The 24,973-nt window shown below is 40.4% G+C and overlaps 2 protein-coding genes across 3 annotated transcripts in view; one reads left to right on the plus strand and one right to left on the minus strand.

Annotated features, from left to right (window-relative positions):
- The window catches only part of LOC137290299 (serine/threonine-protein kinase Nek8-like), a 19,293-nt gene extending 8,338 nt beyond the window's left edge, over nt 1–10,955 (plus strand). The window contains exons 7-17 of one of the 2 annotated variants that reach the window (XM_067821105.1): nt 184–392; nt 1,149–1,225; nt 3,104–3,276; nt 4,477–4,621; nt 5,268–5,344; nt 5,446–5,563; nt 7,067–7,217; nt 8,167–8,309; nt 8,930–9,088; nt 9,283–9,441; nt 9,873–10,955. In XM_067821105.1, the coding sequence (XP_067677206.1) occupies nt 184–392; nt 1,149–1,225; nt 3,104–3,276; nt 4,477–4,621; nt 5,268–5,344; nt 5,446–5,563; nt 7,067–7,217; nt 8,167–8,309; nt 8,930–9,088; nt 9,283–9,441; nt 9,873–9,904 (1,443 nt within the window). In that variant the 3' untranslated portion in view covers nt 9,905–10,955. The remainder of the gene's footprint in view (nt 1–183; nt 393–1,148; nt 1,226–3,103; nt 3,277–4,476; nt 4,622–5,267; nt 5,345–5,445; nt 5,564–7,066; nt 7,218–8,166; nt 8,310–8,929; nt 9,089–9,282; nt 9,442–9,872) is intronic. The other variant, XM_067821106.1, reaches the window with a different exon arrangement.
- LOC137290302 ((3R)-3-[(carboxymethyl)amino]fatty acid oxygenase/decarboxylase-like) lies at nt 10,956–17,321 on the minus strand. The gene is made up of 4 exons (XM_067821109.1): nt 16,640–17,321; nt 15,608–15,747; nt 14,187–14,342; nt 10,956–12,309 (listed from the first exon to the last, which is right to left on the minus strand). The coding sequence occupies exons 1-4, from the start codon at nt 17,244–17,246 to the stop codon at nt 12,166–12,168; spliced, it is 1,047 nt and encodes a 348-aa protein (XP_067677210.1). The 5' UTR covers nt 17,247–17,321; the 3' UTR covers nt 10,956–12,165.
- Between the last annotated feature and the right edge of the window lie 7,652 nt (nt 17,322–24,973).

Here is a 24,973-nt window from a genome sequence, read left to right on the forward strand (position 1 = left end):
AAGATGTCCATTTTAAATTCCTGTGACAGTTGTAACAATATTTGAATACAAATATTTACAAAACAAAAAACTATTTAACTGTAAGGAGTTGTACCATTAGTACTGCAAAAGGAGAATATATCACAGTAGCGCCAGATCAAAAAACAAATTTTCATTTCACATGAGAGCAAACTTTTTTTCCAGAACTTGCCAGCCCTCATTCTAAAGATTATGCGAGGGACATTTTCACCCATCTCTGACCACTACAGTGAAGAATTACGTTCCCTTATTCTTAGTATGCTTCACCTTGACCCTAACAAGCGACCTGACATCAACCAGATTATGGCACAGCCGATCGTCATCAATGCTCTTCTCACACTCCACACAGACATGGGCAAGGTCCCTTGTACCAGGTGAGTGAGTGAGTGAGTGAGTGAGTGAGTGAGTGAGTGAGTGAGTGAGTGAGTGAGTGAGTGAGTGAGTGAGTGAGTGAGTGAGTGAGTGAGTGAGTGAGTTGTCTTTGACACCGCTTTTAGCAATATTCCAGCAATATCACAACAGGGATGCCAGAATTGGGCTTCACACATTGTTGTACCAGGTGAGTTACTTGTGCCTAAATACTAAACAGGGGCTCCTTTCATAAAGCAACATTTACTGAGGTTAACCTTAACTCCCATTCTGAAGCACTGCACTAAGGTTACCGAAGTCTAAGGTAACCTTCGTGCAGTATTAAGGGATGGGAGTTACGGTTAACCTTAGTAAAGGTTGCTTTGTGAAAGGAGCCCCAGTAATATAAACAACTGGGTTTGTGGACCACTACAATAGTTGCACTTATTAGCGAGCACGTGACCTTAGTATGTAAACCTTAGTCTATGTGGTTGTATTAAAGGGAAATCAGTATAAATTAATGATAGATAACTTTCCAGCCCAGTTTTGGTGTATACATAAGGAAGTTTGGGATGAATGGAGAAAAATGATTGAGGACAATTAAGATCACACTTTTCTTTCTTGAAGTCACCACCTGAGTTTGTTGTGTTGGGCGCTGTTTGCGAAAGTCAGTTTAAGCCTGTCATAAGGGCAAGACCAGGAGAGTCTTTGTTTATGTACTGTTGACTAAAACAGCTGCTTGTGCTTATGTCAGTCCTTCAGGCATTTCCTCTGTCATTCAGAATACAGAGACCTCTATCCAGCATCCCTGGTACTGGGAGGGGTCGAGTGTCAGCCAGGGGGATGCTGTCATCCCGAGGTGAGTTGACAAGTTACACCTTCACAATCTGCCACTTATTTCCAGTCTACAATGATTCAGTTCTAGGTGCCAGATTTGAACGGTGTACCAGATAAGACAGTGACATGACATTAAGATCACACAGTAGTTTTTGATATTTAGATATGCTGTGAAACCTGTCTAGACCAGCACTGCACACGACCTGAATATAATATGCAGATTAGTAGGCAGTGATAATAATTTTTCAACAGTGTTCATAAAACATAACCGCGGTAATCCTACGAGTGTTTGATTCACCATGTAGTCACTACTTCCTCATTACCTAGAGTGCCAAGAGGAGTGTATTGGATTAAGGGACCTTGACTGGACCGCTCTTACCCATGTCAGCTCAGAGTGTTTGATTCCCCCCGCAATCAGAGGATGAAGTGGTGAAGTGGGTTATGTGTCTCTGATTGGACCGCTTTTACCCATGTGGGCTTAGAGCATGTGATTCACCACACAGTCACACATTGTAATATGGTGTGACCGAACTTTTATGCTAGTTTTGACATTGCACTAGATTAGACAGGTGCCAGTCTTGGCTTTTTATCCCCGTGGCATGTAATGCGGGGGATATAGTTGACGCCTCGTCCGTCTGTAATCATTTTGTTTCCGGACCATAGCTCAGAAACCGTTCAATATTTTTAGACCAAACTTGATAGATATAGTAATCTTAGCCTATGGTTGTTCATTTTGCTGTTTACAGAGTTTTGGCATTTATATTTTTTTTTTCTTTTTCCATGGAACATTTTGGTGTTAGTCTAATGGTGGGGTAGGAGCAGAACTCAAAAACCATTCAAGATTTCTGTGCAAAACATGGTAGATATATCAGTCAGAATCTAAAGTGGCTCCTTTTGCTACTGACAGGTTTTTGTGATATATTGTTTTCTCAGTTTCCATGGAAACGATTCTGACTTAGTCTCAAAATGGAGGGATGGGTTTCGTTTCTGGAGCAGAACTCAAAAACTATTCAATATCTTACAGCAAAACGTGGCAGATATTTGAGGCAGACCACAAAGTCGTGCCTTTTGCTGTTTACAATGTTTTTGGATTTTTATTTTTCCTGGTTTCCATGGAAACAGTTGTGACTTAGTTTCAAAATGGAGGGATAGGCTTTGTTTCCAGAGCACAAAAGGAAAACCATTTGATATCTTTCAACAGAACTTGGCAGATATATGAGACAGATCTTAAAGTGGTGCCTTTTGCTGTTTACAGATGCATTGTATATGGCATTTCTACTTTTCTTGACTTCCATGGAAACGATTCAAACTCATCTAAGAAAACATCAAGTAACTGTCAGATGATTTGTCCTTTCAAATATGTGGGGGCTGGGGGGATATGTCATCTTCTGATGACTCTTGTTTCATTCATTTATCAGCAAAATTCCAGAAATTGCTGTAAGTGGAGGTGTTTTATTTATGGCTGCTTGAAGTAAATTCTACGCAACATTATGTTTATGGATCTATCACAGACACCTCTTTGCTGGACCCTGGAGCTGACCATTTCGGTGGTTATTATGGATAACCTAGTTGAACATGCTAATCATACATAATTGGGACCTGAGTTTGTTAGTTACAGGGATGAGAATGGGTACGAGTTAAAAAAAGGAAAATGAGCCGCAAGTCTTAGGGGCTGTAGGTTTAGACGATTCACAGGAATTACCCAAATACAATAAAATCCATGGAATTCTGCATATCTGTGGAAAATTCTCGTCCCTGCAGTTAGCTTACAAAATTATTTTAACTTCATCCATCTATGCCGAGTTATATTCTGTGTTTTTTGAAAGGTTTGATTGAGCAAGTTCTTGGATATTTGTCTGATTCTATTGGTTATTAAGAAAACATGGTTTGAATCAATCAGAAGGCCTCCCTGCCAAGCCTGCTGCCCTGAGTTCTGTGTACTGCTGGGGAGGGGGGAAGACTTCCCCAGTAAAGCTCCCGCTCCCTAGCTTTGAGACGCAGGTGATAGAGGTGTCCACAGGTCGGACACAGAAGGCGGCCATTACAAAGAATGGAAGGCTGTTCGTGTGGGAGGTAAGACACTTGGTCATGCCACATAATCCATAACTGTTTGAGAAGGAATGAAATATAATTAGGAGATAATCATAGAGTGTTTGAAAATCAGAGGTATATAATGAAATTATGATAGCTCTAAATTGTATTTAAAACCAAATGCCTAGCCTCTGATTTTTCAACAAAGTACTTTTATCTCCATTCTACCTTAACCGCGTTTTTAAGAGTTTTAGAAAATACACACTGTTTTAGAAAATCAGAGGTAAATAACATTATTATATACTTCTGAATGACTTAATTAACAAATCACAGTCTAGTATTTACTACAGTCATGGTAGTATAAACAGTATGTGTGCCCCCTGATTTTGTAATAGAATGGATTTTTACACGCCACTGATGGTCATTGGCAGCAAAATGTGTAATTCCATCAGCATAGGGTATTGCTTATCATATTATTATAATCTATTATTACTAGCCACAATAATACACAGTCAACAGGAGCATCATGTGAGTTGTATTATCTGCCACAGATGTGGCACAGGTTGTAGACTGTCATCACCAGTCTACCATGTCTACCATGTCTACCATGTCTACCTATGAGTATCATGAATATCAAGTATGTTGTGCCCCAGAGATTCAAAGACCCTTGGTCCAGTGGTCTTCATAATTCAGATTGGCTATGCAGTGTTAACTCCCCGAGTACTGCCAGAATCAGCTGAATGTTGGTTGAAAGTTCTGACTGTAGCCTTTGGTAGGTTGCCGATAGCCAAGTGATTATCCTAGTGGTTATCCTAGTGCCCTGTTATCCTAGTGGTTATCCTAGTACCCTGTTATCCTAGTGCCCTGTTATCCTAGTGGTTATCCTAGTGCCCTGTTATCCTAGTGCCCTGTTATGTGGCCTATTTCTGGTGTCCTGCTGTGATATTGCTGGAGTTATGGTGGACTGATGCCTAAAAGAGCTGCAAAATCACACACAGTCACCTTCTTACTTTTACCTGAAGACTACCCTGTGCCTACAATGTGGTTGGGTAGCATAGAGGTTAAAGTGTTCACTTGTCATGCCGAAAACCCGGGTTTGATTTCCCACTTTGGTACAATGTGTAAAACCCATTTCTAGTGTCTCCCACCGTAATATTGCTGGAATATTAGTAAAAGTGGCATGAATTTCACTCACCCATTCCAGGCCAAATATGTACCAACATGTGAAGTTGTTCCTTTTAGTCGCCCGGTGTTGGGACCGAGATGTCCATCCCAGGCAGTGTGGACACTGCAAGTCCAGCGTACGTCCCCCGTTACCTGGAGGGTCAGGCTGCTGTCACAATCCAACATGTGGCTTGTGGGGATCTCTTCATGGCCTGCCTCACAGGTGAGTAGCTTGCTGTGACTCACAAATGTCTCGTCACTCTTGCAAAATGCAACAACGGTCCTTCATTACTGACACTAGAGCTGACAAAAAATGATCAATAGTCAGAAACATTAACGATTATGACAATTGTGTCATTAATAACATTGTTTATAAACTTTTGTGATGGAATTTTTCTCGGACAGTACACAAAGTTAGGTCCTGATTTATGGACTGCTTCTAAATTATTATCAGGATGCTGTTTGTTCGTTATCAAAGCATGAAAATTGTTGATTTCTGTCAGATTTTTTGCAGCATGTTTACTTGAAGTAACTTCTCTGATATTTATATATAACTAGTGTTTGAAATACGCCCCAAACCAAACAGACATCAGGTCTGGTAACTTCAAAATGTTACAGTCCAAAAAGGATTTAACCAGACCAGACACCAAGATATGGTGAATTTAACCAGTTGAGTGGAACATCTAAAATTATTACCAGACCGTCGTGCTGACTGGCCATGAATTTATACTATCCATCAGATTATCTAGTCCATCACAGTACACCAGCTGGTGACACATAACATGTTCTCTGTGTTTGTAACACATAGTGTATATTATGTTTTTAGTTTTATGCTGCACTGTGTGTCACATTACCATTGTTTTCACCAGATCGTGGCATACTCATGACGTATGGAAGTGGTGCTAATGGCTGCCTGGGACATGGCAACTTAAACGATGTCGCTCATGTGAGTAGTATATTCACTGATCTTGGTGTTAAGTTACTGGTAGATGTTACAAGAAAAATGTGTACCCTTTATTGTAACAATAATTATATTTCTACTTCAAGGCCAAAATTGTGGAAGCGTTGCTAGGTTACGAAGTGATACAGGTGTCATGTGGTGCATCACATGTTCTGGCTGTGACCAATGAGCATGAAGTGTTCTCCTGGGGGCGAGGCGATAACGGTAGGTACACGATGATGTGTAATTAGAGTAATATAAAACTGATGCATTGTCCAAACTAAACTGAACAACCATATTAAAATTGATAGAGCCAGGGCTTGGAGGCTCATAGTCTGGTTTATTTTTATTATGTTGGAAACAAGCAGTTCTATAAAAAAATGAAAAGTAGTTTGAGTTTGTCAGTTACGAGATTCAGAAGCTGAAGAATATCTGGACTTGCTTCATATAAGGTTGTATCATAACAGTGAGGGCCAGGCAGAAGGGTGAATCATATAACTGAGACAGGGACTGAGACAGACAATGTAGTCTCCAATTTTTAACAAACAGAAGTGACTTGTATTTTGAGAAGAGTGAGCTTGAAATGGCAGTTGAATGATGCCGACTACTGGTAAACACAGATGATCCACGACCTGACAAATGACCCCAATTTGCATACTTGGGAACGCCCCACAGAACGATCCACTTGAAACAAGAGGGAGACGGGTTGTCTGATAAATATCGAGAAGTTCATTTTCCCCGTGCGTTTCACGCATGAATTATTATAGCACACTACAATTCCAACGAATTGAATCAACACAATATACTGAGCAAATATGTTTAGGAACACCGATCCATTTCACGAAGCAAATGACATTTTCCTGGGGTTTTTTTTAACAAAATTGTTGAATATCTAAAATGCTTGTCAATGCCCCAATCACCTATTTGTCTTCGTCTTAACTAAAGGTTAGCGTGGAATATCAGTTTCTTATGTCTGAAATTGCAGTCTTATCATTTGAAGGAATATGCGGTGTTGATTTCATGTCAAGGTTAGCATGTATTGCACGTGCATAATCGTCAAGCTACCTGTAGCAGCCAAGTGTACTCGCCCAATTCGTTGTACCGCGTCTCTTGTCACAAATGCGTTTAGTGCGCAGGATCATCCAATATGTGTCTAGCAGTATATTCTGTATTAACAGAAGCCATACAGACAGAATACACCAGTCACGAAATCGTGAGGTTTAAAGACATTTGCTTTTCCATTTGTATGGCTTCAAGCCTGAAAGTCTGGTTACCAATAATACATCTTGGACGTCTTAACTATAATGTTCAGGGCATTTCGGATAACTGTAAGACAGTGTCCTGTAAGATGAACCAATCAGCAAGTAAATAATACTGAGAACAGTGTCAGATGGTGGACCTGCAAGAGAAGCTTTTTAAATGGTTTGAGTGTATCACTTGTCCCATGGAATTTGTATGACAGACATTTGTGATGTAACCAGAAATATACGGACATACTTTGCAACATTCAAAATACGCCTCACATTATTCCACATCCAGGGTATATTAGTGAATAATTGTTTGGATAATGAAAAGACAAAAGTTCCCACCATTTTTATTCTTCTTTCTCAACTAACAGCAGTTTTTTTTATTTGTATACACCATCTTTATGATTTACAAAGAAATGACTTAAATATGTTTCAAAATTTCACATGATCAGTTTGTACAAGCTGTGTATGTCCTGATCAGGTCGCCTCGGTCTGGGTACCCAAGACTCGTGCAATAACCCCATGCCTGTCCAGATCCATGACACCCTCCGCCCATGCTCTGTACACTGCGGCGTGGACTGTTCCATGATTGTCACCCTTGACAACAAACTACTGTGTACTGGCAGCAACAGGTGGGCATCCATCCTTGATATCTGATAAAACTCCACAATAACCTGGATGAATCTAAGGCTTGACCCAATAATTTTATTACCTCCCCTGGCTGGCTCTATATTTAGTCAGGTGTCTACACTGGAAAGTTGAGCATTCCAATCACAACTCACTTTCACTTTTTAAATTATCTAACTGATTAAACCCGGCAACACAAGCTGTTACTCTGAAGGAGGTAGAAGGAGTTCTTGCACATATTTTTTTTAAAGTTTCGGACCAGACAATTTGTCTGTATGATGTCCCCAATCTGAGTTGCACTGCAAACCTTTAAAACTGCAACCACTATATTTGTTGACACTGACAAGATTGGTTGCTGATTGGCAAATGTGAGAATGCGAAGTCAGCAAAAGGGGGTAAAAAAAGGATTTGGCTGAGCTGTAGATGTATCCATGGTATAGTGGAAATTTATCAAGATATCAAGGATGGCGGGAGTAATCCTCAATGTATACATTGTTGTTGTTGCTCATGTTTTTGTAACAATCAATACGTGAAGTCAGAGAAAAAATACTGTATGTTTTATGTGACAAATGAAATGTCTATGAAAAATTCAGAACCTTTTTTAGGATAGAATTCCTCAAATTGAAAGAAAATAATGAGTGAAAAAGCTCTGAGAAAATCTTTGATTCACACATTTGAATTAGGTGTAATTATGGATATGGAAACACTGCAAGGAAAAAACAAATATGTTGTATGTAATCTGAATACATGTATGTTGTGAACTGATAGTTTGATATAAAACAGTTGCATTGTTCATGCTGCTAGGTTTATAAGTGTACAATACCATATTACATTATTGTCAACAATTTTCATATATATAAGGTTCAAGTTGGGATTTGAAAGTGTCAAGAAAACATTCACTATCTTGATGACATAAGCATTTGTATTAATGTATAAAGCCTCACTGTTGGCTAGATTCAACAAGCTGGGTCTGGATGAGACTGATGGGCGAAGCGTTGAAGAGACGTCCATCTTTACACTGGTCGCCTCTCAGCCAATCACAAAATGTCCTGTTAAGACTGTTGCTTTAGGCACTTCCCACTCAGCGCTAGTCACAGGTAAGATTGGCTTGTACAGACAGAACTCACACATCTGATTCAGACAGAACTCTTACACAATGCTTGTCACAGGTAAGTATGGCAGTTGTTTTCAAAAGAAAGAGGTTCCCCTTTGTGATGGTAACAAGTAAGATTGTCAGGTGTCTTCAGCAGAAACAACTCCCTTTAAGATCACAGTGTTTTACACTGCATAATTGAGTCTGAACCAGACAATCCAGTGATCAACAGCATTATCATCGACACAACTGGGAACTGATGACCTGTGTCAACCCAGTCAACTAGTCTGACCACCCAATCCCATTAGTCGCCTCTTACGACAAATATAGTAGCGTCTTGTGGCAGCATGGGTTTCTGAAAACAGGTCGGTCAGAGTACATCGAGACAGACAGTGTGAAAGTTTTCATCTGTCTACCACAGTTTGCATACTGTCCATGGAAATGTTTCGTCAACATTTCATATGTATGTGTACATACACTACAGCCCAGTATGTCTAAATGTATTGTCATGGTTACACATCACACTGTGTAATGATGTCATGCATAGCTCGCATGCAATGTTGCCGGAGTGTTCAGTGCTCACAAAGAGTAAAAACATAGCCTAAATTACACTTCCAATTTCAGTTGAGGGACAGGTATTCACCTTTGGTGCCAACCAATTTGGTCAGCTTGGCTATGAGTCAGACTTCCCCACCAGACGTCCAAACCAGGTGCAGTTTCAGCAGACGTGTAACATCAGGCAGGTTGCCTGTGGGGATACATTTACTGTTGCAGTGTCCGAGGGTAAGAGCTTCAGTAAAATATGTTTAGCGGCTAGACTAGATTAAGGCAAGCCTTTTCAGTATCATGATAGACTCAGGTACAGTTCCACTTGTGGATACAATGTTTCAGCTCATTTCTTTGTACCCTGTTGTTGTATAGCTAGAAAATGGTTGCATTAAACTCAAGCAACAGGAAGCAACATCTTGTGATTTCAGATGGGGAGGTTTTTTCCTGGGGAAAGTCTTCGAGAGGTCGGCTTGGACGAGTTGATGAAGAGACAAATGTTCCAAGACAAGTGATATTTCCTGGGGAAGATGTGTTTTCTGTGGTCTCAATATCATGCAGCCATGGCAACACAGTAATTGCCACAAGGCGTAAGTCTTTCATATTACTCAATCTTACTTCCAATACAAGCAGACCTGTAGCCTGACTGTTCATGAAGATTAAATTTACTGGAGCTTTAACAAAGAACAATGCTTCTGTATCTATTTTACTGAGATTAATAATACTTAGGCATTTCAAGATGTTCAATACCCACATTTCAAAAACTGATCACTGTGGTGGAAAGACCTTCCCGGCCTCTAGGGGAATGTATGGTAGCTACCATCTTTCACAGGCAAACCCCTGGTTGGAAACCCCAATTGGGTACCTTAAGCAAAGCCTTTTTCTCTTTTAAGTATGTAATAACACCAGAAAGTATTTAATCATATAAGAAGGTTTGAAACAAAAATATATGAACATATGAAAGAGTCTATCTTTGTGATAAAGTTACCCGTGCCTCACTCATTCGTTAACTGCATTTCAGCTTTCCACAGATCTGGTAGTCCCATTGAATGAAACAATTCATCAGCTGCACCTCATGGCATTGAGACAGTGCGCAGCCATGATGCAGGTCACATGTAACCAGGAGTCTGAGATCCGAGGACACTTGTCATTAGTAATGGATTAATAAGAACAGCTCGAAACTGCCATGGACGGATCTTGTCGAGAATATGATTTATACGTGTTATTATCTGATCCAATATGGTCCAGATGATATGGATCCATGTGGGTCCAGGACAGAACCAGCTCATCCCTGAAGCAGTGGCAACAGTGTCTACGAAAGTGCAAGGAGGATTTTGCGACTTGTGATGAAGTGGACAAGACACAATCAAGGGACTTGTGATCTGGATTAACTTAATAATGCCAACAACGATTACTGTGGCAGGAAAACATAATTTTCTCAACACTCATCTAGGTGATAAAACCCAACAGCAAACGATAACTGGAAAGATTTTCTGTAAAAAATCGTACTATTTGCATGGGTTAGATTAGATACCAGTGATACCTTGTGAAGCGAAAACCAGAAAATTGCAATGTCGGAGAGCTATCAATTAGAAACTGCGAAGCATTCAGTGTTAAATATTAACTACTGTGTGTCAGAGAAGGAAAAGACATGCTTCCTAGTCATGAGGTAGGTGGATGGAACGCTTGCTTATGTGGATGTCACAGGTTTGATTCCCTGCACAGGTAATTACTTAATGTATGTTCAGATTAAGAGGCATCTTCATCATGTACCTTGGTTTACCGTCCAATCCTTTATATGTCACTGTCTACCTTTTTGGGGACAACTGGCAGTATCTTTACAGTACCATATAGTCTCAAGCTACAGATTGAACTTGTACATACCGTCCATTTTTAGCTAACTTAAGCATCATCATTTTTGTTTTATGCATATAAAATTGTTACTGTTTTTGTCATATATGTTATTTCTAAATTTAGTGGATATTGTTATCATATGAGGTCAAAGGCTCTGAAAGTAACATACAACAGTGTGCTTTGGAAATTTACTTCATCATCAGAACCAATATTGGTAGAAATACACCATTAAAAATAATTCATAACCCAATTTATGTCTGTCTTTATTGATAACATCAACAAGAAGAACAAATGTTATTGTGGAAGAAGTTAGCCAAGCATTGAAAAGCTAAGTCCCCAGCTGCAGTGCTGTAGAGATGCTGAGTCAGCAGCTTTAGCTCATTGTACAGCTGAGTGTCACAGTCCGTGGATTGGCTTGTCAGCCTCAGTTTATTAAATACTGACATCATGTAGGTGGAACATTACCCTGGGTGCTGTTGAATAGCAGTCAAATAGAAATGTTCCAAGGGATAAATACTTACTGAGTCATGAGGTGGATTATATCAGTGGGTCATCCAGATTGTTGCTACTATGACTGTAAAAAGGAACCATATCATAAGTCTTGGCTTTGCCACGGTGTCCCAGATCCAAAGAAGGGGGAGAAGACTGGTGTTGACTACAGACAGTACTTGTTTATACCCTGCCTGGTGCTCAGCATCATGGTTGGATCAGTACACTGTGTCACACTGGTATATCCACAATATGCTATATATATGTAATAATCTGGATGTAAACCATTTTACTCGCCTGCTAAAACATGTCCCACTTCTGGAAGTCATAAAATAATTCCTTTAACAAACAGTCTTCTGACAACAGTCCAACAAGGATCAACACTAGAAGATGCATGTAATAAAGATAACATTTGATATGCTTTGTCATTTTCACACATTTACTAATCAATCAACAAATTCATAAAACATAACAAATACATATACACTGAATATGTTACCTTGGACCTCGTAATCATCTGATAACATGATACCAACTGATTATTCCCTCCCAAACCATAGATATCAACTATTTGTTATCATTTGTTTGTCATGTAAAATAAACAGAAAACAATAAAAAGCAATATAGTTTTTGTATAATGACAATTGCTGTTTAATTGCACCATTTGCCTTCTTTAAAAAAAAGGTTCCAGAATCAAGAACAGTACCAGGTAAGACAGATGGGAAAATGAATTCAGTGTGCTGTATTTGATATCTCATTTGTGAAATTCAGACCAAGTACATAAAAAGGACAAGTGCATCGAAAAATACCATGGAAGTACTATAATAATCATGTCCTACACGGTCCATGGCACTGTTCTGATGCAATGAGATCGCAGATTCAAACAAGCACATCTAAACATAATAATATCAATAAGCTTCAAATATGGCAGCATGAATATTCAGATGTGACAGAAACGCACAACGCACAGGCTACTTCTTTGGTTCATGAGTTCCTTTGACCGTCGTTCGATGTAAGACTCTCAGTCCAACCACTGACCTTGGATGCTGTGTTTCTGGGGTAGCCTCGTGACCAACAGAAAGGTTGTCTGAGATGATGAAGTCGCCCACTTCCCACTGGAGAAAACAACAATACAGGTTTGATTAATACATTTGATTGTATTTTGTTGCACAATGCCAAACTCATTAACTAACTGAGTTGGGGAAAGACAATCCGCTGGATGGCATAATAAGCATCAATTTTCTCAGCTGGACAACAGTGACATGCATCAGCCAGTCAATGAGCATTAACAGCTTTCAGGCGGTCACCTCTCACTACAAGTGACATTAGATTTAAACTCACTCATTTGCAGACCTCTTGTTTATTATTCTGTAATTCAGCCATAGATTTTCAACAGTCTTTCAAAGTATGGAGATCACCGTTATCTTATGGTTAAGATTGCCATAACTTCAAATTGTACGCCAACCAAATGCATTCATTCATTTTCAGTCCATTTGTTTGTGAGACTGTATTTCTGCATGAACATTTACATCAGTCTAATATAGTATGGAGATTACAACACTAAAATGTCTTTGCAAGGAAGGATGTTAACGTGATTCATGGTAAGATAATCAACATGATATCATTTCACTCATGTGAAAAAAAATGGCCCCAAAAGCCAAAAGAAAATGTCTTTGACAGCTTCTAATGTTTGAAACAAATTGAAATATTAACTTGGCTGGACAGTACTGCATGAAACATACAGGTGACAAATCTGCACTTGTGAGGCTGTAACTCATTTAAACTGATTAATGGTTTCTTTCACTGACATTGAGGTGCTTCTCACAGACATTGTGACTCCCAAGTGAAAAATGTATAGGAATTGGCCTACAAATTGTCAATTTCGCAAAATGACACAGTATGTACAATCAGGTAACATTAGTCTTGCAACTAAAATCAGATCTCTTGGAATAAATGCTTTTTACACGTATATGCTTAAAAAAAGTTTCTTTATTTGATTGTTTGACTCTATATTATCAATCCTGTCGGTTTCTAAATGTCGTTCTCCATATGTTTAGGTGTGTCTGTTAATGTGACTGTGACATGTTCACACAGCTGGGATTCCTGATAGGAATACAGGTACCCAGCAATCTCTGCTTTCTGTAAGACACACTGATTGGTTGCTTGGTGACTTGATATCACACTTTTGACTGCATGGATCAATGTTCATCATATCAGTCACTAGACTGTCTTGTCCAGACTCACTTGTTTACAGACACATGAAAGAGATGAAATATAGCTGAATAGAACAGATTTTTATTAAAATGTCTACCACCACTGTGGACTAGTGAATACAGGTGACTGGCAAGTATTACATGGTTTGGTCCTTAGGTTCATTGTGCCCTTTTTATATAGAACAATATAACAGTTTTATATGTTGTTACTCTGGTGTTCTGCTTACGGTGACAGTAAAAGGTTGTGGTGCTGATCTGCAACATGGATGAGTGAGTTTAGTTTTACGCTGCTTTTAGCAATATTCCAGAGATATGACAGAGGTAATACCAGAAATAGGCTTCACATATTGTGCCCATGTGGGAAACCAAACACTGGCCATTGGTATCATCAGTGACTGCTTTAGTCATTAGGCTACCCCACCAGCCCCCAACATGGATGCATGTGGTATAAGTCAACCAATGGTTGAGTATATGACTTTAGAGCACTGGTCTATATATGAGTGAGTTTAATTATATGCCACACTCAGCAATATTCTAGCTATATGGCAGCAGTCTGTACATAACTGAGTCTGGACCAGACAATCTAGTGAACAACAGCATGAGCATCAATCTGAGCATTTGGAATCTGATGACATGTCAACCAAGTCAGCGAGTCCGACCACTTGATCCCAGTAGTCGCCTCTTATGACAAGCATAATAACCTTTTGTGGCAAGCATATGTTGCTGAAGACCTATTTTACCCCAGATCTTCACCGGTCCGGCCTGTTCATGAGCATTACCTTGTGAGAATACACAAGCTGTTGGTTGTCCTTAATGATTTCACGATGGATTTCCTTCAGGATCTGCACTGTTTCATTCATGTCTGTTTCTCTCGCCTTTTTCGTTCCCAAGTCCCAAATAAAGGATTCTGTCATTCCGAGGTGGAAACACAGCGTCTGGAAATGAAACACTCTTGCTGGAAACTTGTTACAACACTATTTAAAGTAACATTATAAATTAAAAGCAAATGGTGTTTGTAGACACACATGAATTAATTCTGATAGTGGAAAAATGAACATGGTTTTCAATACATGTCTACTGGCGAAAAAGGATAGGCGGCTGACTTTGTGTGCTGGCGATTAGGTGCCTGACTCTGAGGGTGTGGGTTCGAATCCCGGATGGGACTCAACCGAAAAAAGTACTAGAATTTGTACTTTACTAAGAAAGTGAAATCCCAAATATGACATATGTTGAAAAAGGATAAGTTGAGCACCAACCAGACACTGACCCGTATTACCAATACCATGTACGGGTGCCACTCATTGGTGCTTGTCATTGTGAGCAATGGGGCCCCAGGTTGTCCACAGTCAAGTATAGTGCGAAGGGTGAAGCATGTGGCCTATCTCAGCAGCTACACACAGAATAAATTTCTTCATGCACTGCACTTGTGCTAGCCTACATCTGCTTGACAATTCACAAACCAAATGGGTGCGCCTCCTTTTTCTCATAAACATGTTCTCTGCAATATATCCTTGTTTGCTAGTAAGAACTTATGGTGGTCAATAAATATAACATTTAATGCCTGAAGATATTCTGTCTTGATAAACTGCCGCTGAAAATACTATGACAGCCCATATGAAAATAAATGATAACACAAGTGTTTGAGAGGATAAGTATGTCCAACAGAAGTTCACAAAACTGTTTTTCACTCTTCATTCTTAATACATTGATGTCACATTAACCACAAAAGTAGAAGCATCCCAGTAACCAGGTGGCATGAAATGATAGAATATACATTTATGTTGAAAGATATTACCTTGGAACTTTGCATCCTCTGATGTGAAATTGCAACTTGAAAACGATTATGGATGGAAGGAAATCATTTCTCAATAGCTGATAGTATCTGCCCTAAACTATTATCAGGTATTACCTGACAATAAGAAAAGATTTATCTATACCAATATATGAGGTAATTGAAACATATTTATACTGGAAACAAACTATTGTGAACATAATAACTTAAACCACCTTAAAAGCTGAAATGACTTGTCCAGTAGCATAAATAAAATTAAAATATCTCTGTACACTTATTTATATACTCTTACACTACATGTCTTTGCATAAGTAGTCACAACAACTTAATACTGATATAGATTCAATGTTCACTCTCTACATTCACTACACTACCCATTCCCTCAGTGCTTTCTGCAGCTAGACTTACTGGATGCCTGGTAACAGGATGGGGATAGATGAGAGGATGGACAAGATTACTACGACGGTCGCTGACCATCCACAGTCGCTCCCACCGCTGCCGTGTCTCTGAGCTTAAACTCTCCACAAGCTCCTTCAGCGGGACGAAATCTACATAGAAATGCTTTAACATTAACTTTGACATGGTCTGAACATCTGTCCACTTGATGTGGGAGACAAGCCATACATAATGATGTGCAGGTGTGAGATGTTTGGTACTTGGCTGAGTCCCATTTAAGCACATGCATGGTGTTGGCAAACCATGAAATAATCTGAGTGAATCTTGGATTCAAACCCAAATTCTTAGGTCACAGACAGGCTTTAGCATGCTAAGGGATGCTGCACTGCTACCTGAGTGGAAAGCCGTTGAAAACCAATGTGTCAGCATTCTGGTTCCAATGAATATCATCTTGTCAATATCTACAGCTGTTCCTGTTTCTTTTTATGAAAATTTCTATTGTTTTCAAATTTCAGAGGCTGACAATGGGACACTGTAAGCCAGAAACAAAGGTTTGCTACACTATGAAAGTTACACTATTTAATACCAACACAGATCAAGACGAACGTAGGATGCTGGATAACTGATAACCTTTGCTTACATGTCATGATATATTCACCCAAAACAAAGACATCACGGAAATTGCAGATCTTTTCCTTAACATCTCCCCCATGGAGAGGAATATTGTTGAGTGAGGGGTAAAACTAAACTCACTTAACATCCAAGTGACTATGACTCTTACTGCTTTTCCCCATGACCCATGAAGGTTCGGGGTAGAATATAGACCTTCAACAAAACATGCTTGCCATAAAAGGCGACTACGCTTGTCGTAAGAAGCAACTAACAGGATCAGGTCATGGGATACCAATTGCGCAAATTGATGCTCATGCTGTTGATCACTGGCTTGTGTGGTCCTGACTCAATTATTTCCAGACCGCTGCCATATAGCTGGAATATTGCTGAGTGTGGCATAAAACTAAACTGACTCACTCCATTCCTACATACCCGTATTGCCACTCTTGGGCACTGAAACCATGTGATACAAGGCAAACGCAAATGGTGCCCTCATGAAGCTCCCATCTATATGCCAGCCAGTCCGTCCTACGTTCCGACATCCTTCTCGCTCATCGTTTGACACTCGAAACACGTCAGGATGTGTGGATCGAGGATGCTTGTAGAACGTTGATTCCAACTCTCCAAACCAGCGGCTTATTTCGACATGTCGATCCGCTGCCACAACCCCTTGGTCCTTGAAGATTAGAAGTCTATGTTTATGAACGTCCTCTTTGAACCGCTTAATCAAATCATCCGACACTGGATCATTCAGATTTATTCCTCTTATTTCTACTCCGATGGCAGCTTCTTTTACATCGTACGCCATTTTATAATGACTAGAATCTAAATGGATTCTGTGTAGTAGATGATTTGTTGTTGTTGACTTCGCACAGGTTTGGTTTTCAATAAGTTGTCTGATGTCGTTTACATTGATACAATGCAAGTTCGAGTGTGTTTGTCGTGTAATTCCACCCTCCGTCAAACTTGAAATTATCTGTATATAGATCAAGTAACGTTTCCGCTTAAATAAACGCAAAATCTGAAAACAGAAACTCATGAAGTTCTTAGGCACTTTCACCTGACAGCCGCTGATGGAACATTAGAGTGATCTCCCTTTGGACAACTTCGGTATGTTCCGCAAATCTTCCGAACCTCTCCGAACTGCCTTCACAATTATTATTGATTATGAATACCGGTATGCAATTAAAACTAATTTGGGTGGAATATTTGATATCCAATGAGCTTTTGATAGAATTTACAACCAACATTGATCTAGGTAATGAACAGAAAAAATATATATGTATACTATCTTATCTTTTTAGGACAAACATTATGGATTAACAACTTCCTTACGGAGGAACAGATGTAACATGTGTAATATTTTGGATTAAACCTTCACAGTAAAGTAAAAATTCTAGGACTTTTGTTGGGTAGAGTCCCATCTGGGATTCGAACCTATACACCATCAGAGTCTGGCACCTATAATCGCCAGCACACAAGGACAGTCGCCAAGACCGCTCATCCGACGGAAAACTAGGCGTTTATGTGTGCTGGCCTTGGTCCAGATGGGACTCAACCCAACTAAAGTACTACTGTGGAATCTGTACTTCACTATGACAGTGTAATCCCAAATATGTAACCAGGGAGCTTCCATATATGTTGTAGATAATCCCTGATATAACATATCTTATATTTGACCACTTTCTAAATGATATTAAGATCAGGAAGATATAAAGCAGCATGTGTACCAAATAGCTGGATTTAGTTTCATCAACAGTCTAGAAGGAAAGGCACATCATCTTAAACAATAACAACACTCAGTTTGTATTTTCCACGCTGACTAGTCACTCTCAAAGCGTATAACACCTATTGCATCGGGCAATAAATGTTGCTCTCGAACGTTATAAGACCTGGGTTCGATTGCCCATGTAGGTAAAAACCCAACTCACTCACTCACTCCCTTTCTTGCATATGTATCTGTATATAACACTGACACTCCACGTTCCGGAAGACTGGGACATACTACTCTTTCCTCAGACACGTTATTCCGTGAGCCTGTTAGCCCGGACGGTTTGCGGTGAATTGTATTTCTCCATGAGCTTGATTTTCCTACATGGGAAGAACGTTTTAATATTTAAAATACTTTCTTGGCAAAGATATTTGACGCTCCTGTCACAAAACTTTACATACCATATTCAAGCGTAAACTGACTCTCACGAACTTTCATGGTAACTGCTGAGAGTTGACGGTCCTTTTACCGCAGATTTCAGCGACAAGCGAAAGGTTCGGCGAAAGTGTCTGCGAAATATTTAAATTTTGACTGTTAACGTCAGCGTAGACCGCGTTCCATATTGTAGTGCATTTATCGCGACTTCAAGAAGCCATACATTTATCATAATTGTTGTTAAAATAACATAAACAGTGATATCGTTATGACATCTGCGCTTTTCAGTTACCATGGTAACAAAAGGCACTATATTTTAGCATGAATATTTTACTTCCACTGGGTATTGACACACAGCAGCCAAATGCACAACATTTTCCTAGCTGTTGGTTTCACACCGAACTGATTTATCGTTTGGTTCTGTTTCAAGTTGGAAATCGGCACGTGAAAACATTAATTTCTACTGAATTGTAACCTCGTAATTTTAGAATACATTTCATGCAACTCTAAAGTATATAAAGTTGCACTATGTATGAGGTAATATGGGACAATACGCTCGTAGCGGCAATAGTATAATGGCATGGGACTAAATATTCCAGCGATATCACGGCGGGGGACTCCAGAAAATGGGCCTCACACATTGTACCCATGTGGGGAATCGAACCCGGGTCTTCGGCGTGACGAGCAAACGCTTTAACCACTAGACTACCCCACCGCCCCCGGATGGAAGGATATGTCATAGTGCCACCATGCATGGGATAATATATGATAATGCATGTGTTTGTGGTATTGTGGCTCTGAATGAGGCTAGGATATTCACATGGTGTAGTATATTCCTGGTGACGCAATATAGTTGCACTAAACAAGGGAGTCATATGCAAAATTGATGGTGGTGATAAGGTTATATTTGTAGACAGTTAGTCCTCATCATCACATCGCAAGGTCGGTATCCACGGTGACATTTTCCATGTTGTATGTCTGGCACGAATCAACCACTGCACACCTGCGTCTTGTGGTGCTGTAAACATGGCTAAGAGCTGTAGACCTACATTAGAGATGACACACAACTATGGATCACCAGGTGGCAGTGATCCCAACTACATCCTGAACCAAAGTCTAATCCCCACGTGACAAATGACAGTCGTGTTTCACGTGCTGCACGAGCAGATGACAGCAAAGCCCATTTCGGTCTTCAGAGATATGTCAGCGGCTGTGCACTTGAGACATCTCAACGAAAGGTGACACGTTGGCGTTGATAGAAAGTGCCAACTGAAAGCAAAGGACGACTGACCACGTCAGTTGGTAATTGTACGGGGGATAGATGGATTAGATAACTTGAATATCGAGCCAGTAGTAATCTGTGCATTTTATCGGAGTGCGTCTGGGAAAGTGCTCCCAATTTTCATGAAATGGTTATTGAATGTGTTCTGCATCCCCAAGCTACACATAATGTTCTCTCTCCTTCGACTTCTTCTGATTCAGCAATCCCCGAAGACCAAGCAAGCTGGCCGTCGTGCACGGAGCACTGCAACCACAGACGTAATTGCCACCTCGTCTGGAGCAGCGGCCCCGGATGACCGACACAACAGCGAGCCGCGTTGCGTTCAGTTTTTATAGGTTCCCAGGCGAACCTTGCCACGCGCTTTGAATAATAATAACTTTCATATTTCAACAACAAACCGCGCCTAGCCAAGTGGAACGACCGCGGGGCTCCCGAGGAGTGGTTTAAGCTGTACTTCTTGACTTGAACAGTCAACTAGTTGTAACCCATCTGGCGTAGGCACGGTAGTTTAGTGCTCACCATGCAGTCTCGCCGAGGGCACGGACTGAAGGATGGAGGTATCTTCAATTTTGCATAAAGGACCCGAATGGTCATTTGGACTCTGATATATCACATTTAGGCGATATATGGGGTGGTGTAGAAGTTAGAGAATTTGCTCGTCACACCAGATATGCGGATCGACTCCCATACGTGGGTTCAGTGTGTGAAACCCATTTCTGGGGTCCTCCGTGTCTGGCGTTGCTGGAATGTTCTTAACAATGGCGTAAAACCAGACTCTCCCACACGATTCACCAACTAGTTGTGTATACTGGTGAGCACAGGGGCTTGTATTGTTGAAAATATACTACAAACAAAAAGTATCTGAACACCCTGAAATTTGATAGTCATGCGTAAATATAAACATGATGAGGTAATTCATATTCGCGGGTAGATGCAACTTTTTCTGTGCTTAGTTGGCACTTTAAGCGTCACTTGCTTTAAGCGTTAGAACACGCAGTGAAGCAGCCTATTCAATATTTGTTTAGTTTGAGTGAAATGAAACATTGTCGAGAAACGTGAAACACTAGCACCATGACTGAATCCAATGCCCAGACACAACAGCCTAGTGCGTGTGATGACGTTCCCATGCAGCTTGTGGGAACGTTTCCGTGAAAACAGCTACAGACATTGAAAGCTTTCAAGGTATTCATCGTCCCACAGCTCAGACCGTTAAGGGCTCACGACCGGCCATTGCATGGTAACAGGATGGTGAATCGATCAGAGGTGTTGCTCGGGTGTCTCTCTCTGTCATTCTTAGACTAGGGACAGGCTTTTCTCAAGGAGACCCAGACAAACATCAAGGGCAGATGGCCGATATGTTGTGCTCTAAGCCCTTTGGGACCGATTCACAACTGCCAGTGCCCAGTTGTCACAAGCTGCATAGGAAGTCTGTCTTCTACATGCACTAGGCTGTTGTGTGAAGGCGTTTGAATCAAACATGGTGCAGAAATATTGAAACAATTACTTCTTGCATGTTCTAAGATGCTGTTTAAAGTGCCCATTAAGCACACAAAAAATGGCCTCACCATATTTAAGTTTATATGTGACTATCAGAATTTAGGGATTTGCCATACTCTGTAGTATTATACACACTGGGTCCTTCATTCGTTCACTGATGTTCATATGGTACATTTAAAGAAGAGACCCGTGAGGGTCAGGGGTAGAATAGGCCTTCAACAACCCATGCTTGCCACAAAAGGCGACTCTGCTTGTCGTAAGAGGCGACTAACAGGATCGGGTGGTCAGGTTCGCTCACTTGGTTGACACATGCCATCGGTTCCCAATTGCGCAGATCGATGCTCATGCTGTTGATCACTGGAATGTCTAGTCCAGACTCGAATATTTACAGACCTCCGCCATATGGCTGGAATATTAATGAGTGCGGCGTAAAAGTAAACTCACTCATTCACTCGATATTGCTTGGATCACATCTTTTGAATCGATATTGCTTGGATCACATTTTTTGAATCGATATTGCTTGGATCACATTTTTTTAATCGATATTGCTTGGATCACATCTTTTGAATCGATATTGCTTGAATTGCTCGGGGATTAACATATGTTTTTTCGAACTTCTATCACTATTTTCATCTACCAGACAAAAGAAATTGATCACTTTTAAAATAACTGTACAAGAAACAAAAAGGCTGGTACAGGTTTGGACCCAAGCAGATAACATTCACCAAATCGCAACCCGATGACAACGCAGGTGTGCGAAAACTTCGTACGAATAGTGCATTATCCTAAACTTAATTGCGGGACATTGGTCCAAATGCACGTACGTGGTTGTGGCATAAATGCCGATGCTGGACAGAGCAACCAAGCGGTAACCGAAAAAAACACCATGAATATGCCAAGACTTGGGCAAGAGCAACTGACAAGATGATCGGTATGGCCAGTATGGATGCTCTGCAACGTCAGCTGGCAAGAGCCTTTAACTGCAGGCAGGCCATCATCAGCAAATCCATAAACTGTTACCAGCAAACAGGCCAGACCCAAGATCGTCCAAGACTGGGAATACCAAGAGTCACGACACCGGCCGAAGAAGCTACATCTGGCAGATCCATCTCCTAAACATAGTCATGGCGGCGGCAATAGACTAATGCTTAGTCTCTGAATATATGTAATTTTGGTAATAACAAACTGACCCATATAAATTGAAAAGGAGCGACTGGGAGACCAGAGATTGATTCAGGACCTGATTCCTGAACCTGAGGAAATCTAGACTTGCTTCATTTAAGGCTCGTGGCAGCGACGCGACAAGGAGAGCGATGTTTGCAAATGAAAGTCTGTTCAGACACGTTGGCATAGTTCGAGTTTTTCCATGACATGCGCCAAACTGTGTTCCAGAAATTCATCCGTTCGATGACGGGGCGGCATTTGTGGCCATGAATCGAGGAAATATGCATTCATAAAGTTACAGGGATGAATTGCTGAAACATTTGGTGGTGCTCTCTATTCGACAACAGCAAACAGGAGCACATTTGCATCACAACAACTCAAGGCCTAACACCGCCAGCTGAGACCACCTGCCGCTAGTTTGGGCAGACTCTCTTGGACTTATTCTCAAAGCGTTCGTAGCCCTAAGAATTCTATCTTTGATGGTAGCCAATGTGTTAAGAATGGGCTTAAGAAGTTCGTAGGGCTACGAAAGTTTCGAGAATAGCTAGCCAGGATTCCTCCTGACTCATTCCTACAACTGACGATGGGGAGACGTGGTGGACACACTCGCTATTGATGACGTGCCCCTAAATCCTGTGTCATGTGACTCTATGTACTTTTAAATGAATTTTTAATTTGTCTGCTAGACTCTTTTCTAAGGAAAAGCAGCAAATGCAAGACCACATTGCAGTGAATTTTCAGTCAAATTATTGGAAAATGATTTCTGTTTGAAAACTAGTTACCAGAACTTTCACATGCGTCTCTGGTTCTTTTTTAATTTGTCCTTGTTCAGTGAGATCATTTAGCAGAAGGTTGCAGGTCTGAAACCATGGTTTCGTCATACCAAAATACCATGAAATTATGTTACTTAATGATACTTGCCTGGCACTCGGCTTGGAATGGGTCAAAGTGGTCAAGAAGTGTCCTCTCGACGTACACTTACTCAAGTGTTACGTAGACTTTTTGAAATATTGCTTTTATATAGAATAGAAAGCTGGACAACCGAAGGTGCCCTCCTATTGTTTGGTGATTATCATAAACTTACTGTTTATAATATGTGAAAAGCTTAGAAAGCTGGTCAATGTTAACCACAGTCATGGATTGTATTTAGCTGGTCTTCACCCAATGCGTACTGTATGCATGTGGAATTCATTGTACTACCCTGTGGGGTATCTGCCTGTAATATCAACAAAGGTATACGATATGCTTGAATGTGTGCAAAAGTGTAAAAAGGTGCAAGGGTTCTTTAAACACACACCTGCGTGGTCATTGTCAGAGATTGTCTTGAACTTCTCTCACTCCGTGCGTATATTGACCAGAGAGCCTTATTGTTCCTGGGAAGACTGCTTAACACTGATGTTAGTTTCATTTTCAAACGGACTCTTCACTATGGATTAGCTCAACATGGTGTCACTGGTAGTATGCGAAACATGCTGAAGTGTAAATCCTCTCCTTTACACTATATGTTATATCTTACTTCTAAATATGATCTTACTGAGCATGTTGACATTTACCGAAACTCATCCGCATCTGTTAATAATAATCAATGGTCAAATCTTGTAAAAGATAAAGCCTCAAAGTTTGAACATGCGTCGTTACGTCTGAACTTAACTACAGAGTCAATCTCCAGAGTTACTCTCGTTTACGCAATCCAGCTGCTAGTATCAAGCTTTTTGGTTAAAAAATCTTAGTTATTGAGATTATTTCTATGACACATCCTATCTTATCCGTGTCAGTACTTTTTTAAAATGCAATATAAAGAATGCTTGTGTGACATATATGCTACATCCTCGATATCTCCAGGGTATACGCTCCGATAAGTCTCCACTATACCCTGGACGCATCTACGGCTCTGCCAGATAAATTTATTACCTCCCTTTGCTGGCTCCGCCTTCTCACAGTAGCCAATCAGCTAGGCCGCCGTTATAACAGAGCTTGCCAGTGTCAACAAAGGTAGCGGTCGCAACTGCGAAGGTTTGCCCACAGTGCGTCCCAGATTTTAGGGAAATCATACAAACAAATTGACAGGTCCGAAACTTTAAAATAACATATGCAAGAACGCCTTCTACCTCTTCCAGAGAACCTCTGCATGGTTTCTGTTGCCAAGTATAATCGGTTAGATAATTCAAAAAACGAAAGTGAGTTGTGATTGGTTCGCTCAACATCCCAGCGTAGACACCTGACTGGATGAAAAGACAGTCAAGGGAGGTAATAAATTTATCTTGCAGAGCCGTAGATGCGTCCAGGGTATAGTGGAGACTTATCGGAACGTATACCCTGGAGATATCGAGGATGTATATGCTAATGACATTGTAAAACCTACTTCTATTTTGTCCACAAACGGAATGTTTTAGAGAGCGTCCTTTAAACTCTCTTATTGATCTGTTAAATGTTACAGCCTTTGTAAGCGTTTGGGATGAATATCATGGTGATGATGATGATGATGATGATGATGATGATGATCATCATCATCATCATCATCATATACGATATACATTAGATATCTTGATACTGATCTATGGATTCAGCGTCTGAAAATCACAAGTAAATCTGATAATGAATGGAAACATTATTCCTACACGTTACAAGATTCACATTCCCCTACATATTTATACACCTTCTTGTTTGTATTGTATAG

The sequence above is a fragment of the Haliotis asinina genome, chromosome 7 (assembly GCF_037392515.1).
Source record: "Haliotis asinina isolate JCU_RB_2024 chromosome 7, JCU_Hal_asi_v2, whole genome shotgun sequence".
Classification (NCBI taxonomy): Eukaryota; Metazoa; Mollusca; class Gastropoda; order Lepetellida; family Haliotidae; genus Haliotis; species Haliotis asinina.